The 8,688-nt window shown below is 64.7% G+C and overlaps 2 protein-coding genes across 3 annotated transcripts in view; both read left to right on the top strand.

The window, feature by feature from the left end:
* INTS3 (integrator complex subunit 3) overlaps positions 1–3,315 on the top strand; it is a 34,149-nt gene extending 30,834 nt beyond the window's left edge. Inside the window, 7 exon segments of the mRNA XM_019627394.1 lie at positions 29–142; positions 426–474; positions 1,414–1,581; positions 1,850–1,950; positions 2,071–2,143; positions 2,318–2,474; positions 2,575–3,315. Coding sequence (XP_019482939.1) covers positions 29–142; positions 426–474; positions 1,414–1,581; positions 1,850–1,950; positions 2,071–2,143; positions 2,318–2,474; positions 2,575–2,652 — 740 coding nt within the window. The 3' untranslated portion in view covers positions 2,653–3,315.
* A 1,028-nt stretch (positions 3,316–4,343) lies between these two features.
* Positions 4,344–8,688, top strand: part of SLC27A3 (solute carrier family 27 member 3) — a 4,842-nt gene continuing 497 nt past the window's right edge. Inside the window, exons 1-9 of one of the 2 annotated variants that reach the window (XM_019627286.1) lie at positions 4,344–5,189; positions 5,539–5,748; positions 6,061–6,219; positions 6,760–6,884; positions 7,127–7,321; positions 7,437–7,527; positions 7,637–7,835; positions 8,071–8,168; positions 8,298–8,428. In XM_019627286.1, the coding sequence (XP_019482831.1) occupies positions 4,574–5,189; positions 5,539–5,748; positions 6,061–6,219; positions 6,760–6,884; positions 7,127–7,321; positions 7,437–7,527; positions 7,637–7,835; positions 8,071–8,168; positions 8,298–8,428 (1,824 nt within the window). In that variant the 5' untranslated portion in view covers positions 4,344–4,573. The remainder of the gene's footprint in view (positions 5,190–5,538; positions 5,749–6,060; positions 6,220–6,759; positions 6,885–7,126; positions 7,322–7,436; positions 7,528–7,636; positions 7,836–8,070; positions 8,169–8,297; positions 8,429–8,688) is intronic. The other variant, XM_019627285.1, reaches the window with a different exon arrangement.

Genomic DNA, 8,688 nt, shown 5'->3' with positions numbered 1-8,688 from the left:
GGAGAGAACGCGTCTTCTCTGCCCGCAGTCCAGAGCCTGGACTGGGAAACCTTTGAGCAGTACTGTGCCTGGCAGCTCTTCCTGGCCCACAACATCCCCCTGGAGACCATCATCCCCATCCTGCAGCACCTCAAGTACAAGGGTGAGTGGGGCCGTGTGTGGGGAGCGTGGGGGCGGGGTACCCCAGTCCAGCTGAGGCCTCTAGGCTTCTGGATGAGCCCAGAGCCACTGCTCCGCTTCCCACCACAGGGCCGTGCGGGAGGGGTTGGGGGTGCAGGCTCCCCGTCACCCTCACCCTCCTGCTCTTAGCTGAGGCCTGCAGGCCCACTCTGAGCCAGGAGCTGGGGGTTTACAGGACCGGTGGGGAGGGGACCGTTCTTCCTGGAGGTGCACCTTCTCCTGAATGGCCTCTCCCTCCCCCACAGAGCACCCGGAGGCCCTGTCCTGCCTCCTGCTTCAGCTCCGGAGAGAGAAGTGAGTTCCAGTCCAACACACCAGGAGACAGCTGCCTGCCTGGCGGCTTCAGGCCTGCCCCTTTGGCCCCCGGCTTTTCCTATTGTGGACAGGGGCTTATTCCGCCCTCCCCCAAAGTGGTTTACAAATAGGCAGCTCCCCTGGGACCCGGGCTTCCTCTCGACTTGACCCCCCTGCCCACCAGGAGCTGCCCTGGGAGGTGGGGCCGGACATCCCTGCTTCCTGCTGCCGCAGCAGTTCTCATCCCGGTGGCTCCCGGCTCCTCCTCCCCTCCCCCACACTCCTGGGGCCATGGGGCTAATCCAAGAGGAGAAAGGGTCAGATCCCAGGGCTCAGGCACCACCCCCTCCCTGCCGGGGGCGGGGCGGGGCGGGGAGAGGAGGCGGCCCGCCCCTCCCACCGTCGCTGGTGCTTTTCCAGCCGCCACATAAACGGGGCAACAGCTGTGTCTCCTTTCCTTCCTACCTTCCTGCCTTCCACCTTTTCTCCCCTCTTGTCTGAGCTGCCAGACACGGTATGGTCCAGAGCGTCCTGAAGGAAGGGGGAGGTTCGGGGCCTCGCGGGCTGGGTCCTCCCAGCCCTTCCCTGTGCCAGGGTGGCCCACGGCCTTGCTGGGCAGCGCAGCGCTCAGGCACCACGTGCTGTCCTTTTGCCTCCCTGACCCACTTTGGGCAAAGTAGGGGAGATTTGGTGGCCTTCCCCTCACGCGCACGCACCTTCTAGCACAGAAACTATAAAGAATCTCACTTCTTGTCTCCTGGCTTCCGCAAAGGATGAAACCAGGCATTCCTGGGCGCGAAGAGAAGAGGGAGAGGGATGTGAGAGCAGGAAGCTACCGCGGGACCCCGTGGGGCAGGGGTGGGGCGGGCCGGGTTCGGGAAACAGCACCCGGGAGAGAGCCTGCGGCCCCTGTGCCCACGGCCCCTGCCACGCCCCCAGGCCCAGCGAGGAGATGGTGAAGATGGTGCTGAGCCGGCCCTGCCACCCCGACGACCAGTTCACCACCAGCATCCTGCGGCACTGGTGCATGCGGCACGACGAGCTGCTGGCCGAGCACATCAAGTCCCTTCTCATCAAGAACAACAGCCTCCCGCGCAAGAGGCAGAGGTGGGACGCTGGGCACCGGCAGGGCAGCCCCACCATCCACCGCCCGCCCGCCCTGCCTGGCTTTGGGCGACATCTAGTGGTCTGAGGCTCCTGGCATGCCGGACCACTGGCACTTGCCCTCTTCCCAGTGCCCTGTCCTGGCTCTCCTCCCTGGCCCACCTGCACCCCTCCCCGTAAGGGCTGCCTGACTTCAGGAGGGACCCGGGGGTGTGTAGGGGTGTCCTGCACTCGTGGAGCCCTCACCCCCGGTTTTGGTGACGCCCCACAGCCTGCGGAGCTCCAGCAGCAAGCTGGCCCAGCTGACCCTGGAGCAGATCCTGGAGCACCTGGACAACCTGCGCCTCAACCTGACCAACACCAAGCAGAACTGTAGGCCCGGCTGCCCCGGCCCCGCCCACCGCTAGAGCCTGGTGGGGACGCAGGAGCTGCCCCGTGGGCGCTGCATCAGCTCCCAGACACCTGACTGCTCTCCCTTCCTGCTCCCTCTAGTTTTCAGCCAGACCCCAATTCTCCAGGCCCTGCAGCACGTCCAGGCGAGCTGTGACGAAGCCCACAAGATGAAGTGAGGCTCCTTGAACTTGGCCTCTGGGAGGCGGTGGGAGAAGGTCTAGGGGAGGGGCCTGCCCGGACAGAAACGTAATGGGGTTCAATGCAGTGGAGACCCGGGCATGGGGCAAAGGACCGGGCATCAGAGGTGGGAGGCGCTTCCGCTGACAGCTCGGTCTCGGTCCGTCAGGTTCAGCGACCTCTTCTCCCTGGCCGAGGAATACGAGGACTCTTCCACCAAGCCACCGAAGAGCCGGCGGAAAGCAGCTCTTTCCAGCCCCCGGAGTCGGAAGAACGCCACACAGCCCCCCAATGCTGAGGAAGAGTCAGGTTCCAGCAGTGCCTCGGTGAGACCCCCGCCAGTGCACAGGGGGACAGGGAGCGTGGGGTGCGGGGGCAGTGGGGGCCGCGTTTGTCCAGGCTGGTGACCCCCTCTCCGTCTTCCAGGAGGAGGAAGACACAAAGCCGAAGCCGGCCAAGCGGAAACGGAAGGGGTCGTCCGCGGTGGGCTCCGACAGCGACTGAGGCTCCTGGTTGGACTGCCCCCCCCCCTCCTTGGTGAAGCAGAGGTTTCAGAGGGGCTGCGGAGCCAACGGGAAACACCCTCTCCCCATCCCCGAACTCACTCACGCGGTGAGACGCCTGATAAGCTGCTGTGCAGCCCCAGCCCCTCCTCCCCTGCGGGGCCTCCAGCCCCATTCCGCGGCGGCTGCTTGGCTTCCACGGAAGCCAGAGGCTGTGCGAGGCCCCCGCCCCCTCTCCCGCCTCCCAAAGATCTGTTTCAACCAAAAGGAGAAACGGCAGAGGGGCAGCTGGCCTGAGGTCCTGGGATGAGAGGACAGCCTTGCGCGCGTGGGTGTCCCTCCCGACTTCCCCTTCAGGTCTGGGTTCGCCCTGAACAGGCGTTTAAAGAAATGGGCATTGAATGGCTGGCGCCCGTTCCTCTCCCTGGGGCACACGCCAGTGCTCAGGAAAGAACCTGCGAGGGAGGCCTCAGCCCCACCTGGTGTGCCCTGGAGGCTGGTGTTGGTCTGAGGTTGGCACCTCGGGCTGAGTCCCAGCGAGTCCCAGACACGTTCCACAGACTGTTAAATGGTCCCACTTTTTTGGTTGTTGTCTTTTTCTTGGCAGAGATAATCGTGTTTTAAAAAGTTGTTTTTAAATGACAATAAAACAAGTCAGAACCTCTTTCGTGCCAGTTGCTGCCCCCACTTACCCTGTGCGCGCGTCTGAATTTCATGGGCACCCCCTGTGGCTTCACAACTTCCCCCTTTTCCCTTCCCACCCACCCCGCTTCTTGTCTGAATAATGGGAAGCTTGGCTTTGCGCACTGGCCACGCCAGCCAGGCGCTGACCTGTCCAGGCAGAAACTGATGCTGAGGTCTCTGTCCTTACGCATCTCTCAAGAAGCTAGAGGCTTCCACGGGCTAGTACTTAACCTCCGTTTGGCAAGGGCGTGTGCTTTCTAACTACCAGGGGACCAAGTGCCGGGGAGAAGGCCCCTCTTCCAGTCCGGACCAGGGCTTCTGTCCCCCTGTCCCCGTGCGGACTGGGGGTTGGGGGGCCAGCTGAGGACGCGTGAAGCTGGGCTGACTGCAGACAGCTCCTACTCAGCGAGCAGATTTGTCTCAATCCAGGATCTCCCTCCCTCAAACCTTCTGTGTCTTCCTTTGAAAGTAAACCGCTGGAGGCGGCCTTTCCTTCCTCTCTTCCCGTTTCCTCTGCCCCAATTAAAACCGGGATGGAAAGCATTTGGCCGGCCTGCCCCGTTACTGCACTCTTTCCAAAGGGAGGAGCCTCCGCGTGGCCCCTCCAGAAATCTGGCTGGCTGGGCCTCCACCTTTCCCCTACTTAGCTCTCGGGCCCCCACCCATCCGCTGGGGTTGCTGCTGCTGCAGCTGGCAGCTGGCGGGCGGGCATGAGTCTGGCTACCGTGCTGGGACTTGCAGCATCAAACGGGCAAGGGGCCGAGTTCTTGGTCTCTTGGGAGACAGCAGTGGCACCCTCCGGGCCCGGGTGCAAATGGGGTAGAGGAGGGGAGAGATGGACTTCGATCCAAACGTCCTGGCTCTCAGACCTGGACGCCAAAGTCCAGCCAAATGCCTACAACCGCCCTTGAGGTGAAGGAACCTAAAACGCGAGATGACCCCGGGATCGAGGGGGGGCAGGAGCACCGCCCAGGACCTGGTGGGGTGCGGGCGCGAGCAGTCGGGAGGGAGCGCGTCCAGGGCGGAGCGTAGGGGTGGGGAGGCCGGGAGGAGTGCGGGGCCGCCCCCAGCCCCGCCGCTCTGCTCCAGGGGGGAAGGGGCGTGTGCCAGCGCACGCGCGCTCCCGGGAAGGAGCAGTCTCAGATCCAGAACGAGCGGCCCCAGTTTTTCGGAAGCGAATATCAGGGCTGGCTGCGAGCGGCTGGAGCCAGACGGCGCCGGGTCGCGGAAGAGGGCACATGGCCGCGCTCCTGCTGCTGCCGCTGCTCCTGCTGCTGCCGCTGCTGCTGCACCTCTGGCCCCAGTGGCGCTGGCTCGCCGCCGACTTGGCCTTCACGGTGCGCGCCCTACGCTGCAAACGCACGCTCCGAGCGCGCGCCTTGGCCGCGGCCGCCGCCGACCCGCAGAGTCCCGAGGGGGGCTGCAGCTTGGCCTGGCGCCTCGCACAGCTGGCCCGCCAGCGGCCCGAGCACACCTTCCTCGTCCACGGCGCGCGGCGCTTCAGCTACGCCGAGGCCGAGCGCCAGAGCAACCGGGCGGCGCGCGCCTTCCTGCGCGCTCGGGGCTGGGACGGGGGCCCTGGTGGCGGCGGCGGTCCGGGTGGCGCCCGGGAGGGCGAGCGGGCTGCCGGAAGCGGCGCGGCGCGAGCCGAGTGGGAAGGGGATGGCGCGGCCCCTCTGGCACCCGGGGACACAGTGGCGCTGCTTCTCCCCGCCTGCCCGGAGTTCCTGTGGCTTTGGTTCGGGATGGCCAAGGCTGGCCTGCGCACGGCCTTTGTGCCCACCGCCCTGCGCCGGGGACCCCTGCTGCACTGCCTCCGCAGCTGCGGCGCGCGCGCGCTGGTGCTGGCTCCAGGTAAGGCCGGAGCGCCCGGGTGGGGCGGGGCCCGCAGGATAGGGGCGTGTCGGGAGGGGCAGACGGGGTGGGCACAGAACTCTCCCCGGGGTTCGCAAAGGGTGGGGATGTGTTTCTGGATTACCCAAGGACTGAGCTCGGTCTTTGGTGCCTCCAAGGATTCCCTGGGCTCCAGGTCCCAGGCCCGCGATGGGACGTCCCATACTCTTCACTCTCATCCAAGAGCAGCAGGGAGGGGGTCGGCGGAGCCGGGGAGGAGGGTTGGCGGTGCAAATAAGCTAAGGGGTGGGGAAGGCTTCTGGGTGGCGGCAGGCAGAGCCGTGGAGCTGGGCTTTCCCACCGCATCCAGAGTTCGTGGAGTCCCTGGAACCAGACCTGCCGGCCCTGAGAGCCATGGGGCTCCACCTGTGGGCCGCAGGCCCCGAAACGCATCCTGCTGGAATCAGCGATTTGCTGGCTGAGGTGTCTGCTGAAGTGGATGAACCTGTGCCTGGGTACCTGTCTGCCCCCAAGAGCGTAATGGACACGTGCCTGTACATCTTCACCTCGGGCACCACCGGTGAGGGCGGGACACCATGCTTATCTCCCAGAAACTCAGACAGAGGAAGGGCAGCGGCCTGGGATGGAAACTGGGTCCTGCTCAGCTCCTAGGCCACCCCTGCCAAACCCCCAGAGGGGATACTGATCCCCGCGGCCATATCCCCACTCAACAAGCCTCCCACCTCCTGGGGCTTCGCACGTCTCCAGGACAGCCTGGCCTCCCTTCTCAGCTTCAGCCTTGCCTCTGCCTCTTTCTGTGGGAAACCCAGCAGGTGCAGAGGGAGGCGGGGCTCGCAGCTGAGCCCCCTTTCCTGGTCTCCCCCGCCCCCAGGCCTCCCCAAGGCTGCTCGGATCAGTCACCTGAAGGTTCTGCAGTGCCAGGGGTTCTACCAGCTGTGTGGCGCCCGGCAGGAGGATGTCATCTACCTGGCCCTCCCACTCTACCATATGTCTGGCTCCCTGCTGGGCGTTGTGGGCTGCTTGGGCATCGGTCAGTCTCCCCCCACACCCCCCTTCAGTCCTCGGGCAGGGGTTCCTTCCAGCAAACTGTAAGCACCAGCTGGGGTGCTCACCTGGGCTGCTCCTGAGTCCTTCAGGTGGACACTCCAGGGCAAGGAGGAGGCAGGCCCTGCTCTCCAGGGCCTCCTGGTACAAGAGAGAAGCGTCACCTGCACAGGCCTGCAGACCGAGCAACTAAGGAGGCCACCGGATTCCCTGAACTCCCGCTCCAGGGGCGAGGGGAGGGGAGGGCTGGGAGTGTCCGCCCAGGAGGAGGCAAATGGAGGAGAGGATTAGGACTTGGGGTTGGGGACAAGGATGGACGGATTGGGGCTGGAGAGAGGAAGGGGGCTCTGACCTTTGAGGCGCAGGTGGGAAAGGAAGAGACCACCTTGGCCTGGCCCCTGAATGTGAGACTGTCACATGGCAGCTGCAGTGCAGTGAAGGCTGGAGTCCGAGAAGAAGGGGGTCAGGGCCACCTGCGGCCCTTAACCACACCTCTTTCCTTCTCCTCCCTCCTGGCTTCTGGCAGGGGCCACCGTGGTGCTGAAGTCCAAGTTCTCGGCTGGTCAGTTCTGGGAGGACTGCCAGCAGCACGGGGTGACAGTGTTCCAGTACATTGGGGAATTGTGCCGCTATCTTGTCAACCAGCCCCCGGTGCGTGGGCACCCACGCTGGGCTGAGCCACTGAGGTGGGGTGGGGTGCGGGGAGGTGACAGGCAACAAGGGGAAGAAAATGGCAGGGTGGGTTGGGGGCCAGGACAGTGGGACCCCTGGCGACTGGGGCATGAGGGAGGTCCCAGTGAAAAGTGTTTCCGGCAGCGGGAAACGGGAAGGCCTTCCCTTTGGGGAGCCAGCATCTGGATGTTGAAGGCCCTGCCCCTCTCTGCACTCCTCAGAACCAGGCAGAACGCGGGCACAAGGTCCGAATGGCGGTGGGCAGTGGGCTGCGTCCAGACACTTGGGAGCGTTTTGTGCGGCGCTTCGGGCCCCTGCAGGTGCTGGAGACGTACGGACTGACCGAGGGCAACGTGGCCACTTTCAACTACACAGGCCAGCGGGGCGCTGTGGGCCGGGCTTCCTGGCTCTACAAGGTGAGGGGCGGGGAGGAAACGAAACCCAACCCTGGGGAACCGAGTGGAAGGTGGGGCTGGCGGAAGGGGGCTCAGGCGACTGAAATGACCCAGGGCCTGGGCCTCCCTTCCCCAGCATGTCTTCCCCTTCTCTTTGATTCGCTATGATGTCACCACAGGGGAGCCGTTTCGGGATACCCGAGGGCACTGTGTGGCCACATCTCCAGGTCTGTGCTCGGGTGGGGTGGGCGGGGCAGTGAAGCTGGCCCTGGAGGGTTGGCATTGCAGAGTGGGGGCTCCAGGCGAGGCCACCCGTGACCCCAGTGACTCTGCCAGGTGAGCCAGGGCTGCTGGTGGCTCCCGTGAGCCAGCAGGCCCCGTTCCTGGGCTACGCTGGGGGGCCGGAGCTGGCCCAGGGGAAACTGCTCAAGGACGTCTTCCGGCCCGGGGATGTTTTCTTCAACACCGGGGACCTGTTGGTCTGCGACCACCAAGGCTTCCTTCGTTTCCATGACCGCACAGGAGACACCTTCAGGTACTTGCCCATACATTTCTGACTCCTTCCTGGGCATCTGACCTCCGTGACCCGAGCCCCCCAAACCTCAGCTCCCTCATCTCCGGCCCCAGCCCAGCTCCTCATCTAAGCTCTCGTCTCAAACCTGCTGCCCCCCCTGTGGCCCAGGCACCCTGACCGCATCCCTGACCCTACTCTGCCCACCCACGTCACGAGGCCCTGACTCCTGATTGCCTTCACATCTGCTCTCCGGCAGGTGGAAGGGGGAGAATGTGGCCACGACCGAGGTGGCGGAGGCCTTGGAGGCCCTGGATTTTCTCCAGGAGGTGAACGTCTATGGAGTCACCGTGCCAGGTGCCCAGGCAGGGGAGGCATGGGAGGGCGCCCGGCCCACCTCCCTGAAGTGGTATGACGGGCGCAGGGAACATGAGGCCTCGTGGTGGTCAGCCACTGCCACGGAGCCTTTCCCCACCCCCCACCCAGGACATGAAGGCAGGGCTGGAATGGCAGCCCTGGTTCTGCGTCCCCCTCACTCTTTGGACCTCGTGCAGTTCTACACCCATGTTTCTGAGAACTTGCCATCTTATGCCTGGCCTCGGTTCCTAAGGCTGCAGGTAATTAGCCACTCCTGCTGTGACCCACACCCCACAGACGCAGCAGTTGATGGCTCCCCCTACCCCACAAAGAGCCCCCCACATAATACACTCTGAAGAGAAAGAACAGCCCCTTCCCACCTTCCCAGACACTCGCTGCTCATCCCTCGTTCTCTCAGCCTGGCCGTTCTCTTCCCTGTCACCCCCTCTCCTAGACCCTGACCCCTCATACCTGCCCCTGAACAAAATTCAGGCAACTCACCTGAGCCCCCGCCTCCCTC

This window comes from Hipposideros armiger, unplaced genomic scaffold (genome assembly GCF_001890085.2).
Source record: "Hipposideros armiger isolate ML-2016 unplaced genomic scaffold, ASM189008v1 scaffold_729, whole genome shotgun sequence".
In the NCBI taxonomy this organism is placed as follows: Eukaryota; Metazoa; Chordata; class Mammalia; order Chiroptera; family Hipposideridae; genus Hipposideros; species Hipposideros armiger.
This window is presented reverse-complemented; position numbering and strand designations above follow the sequence as displayed.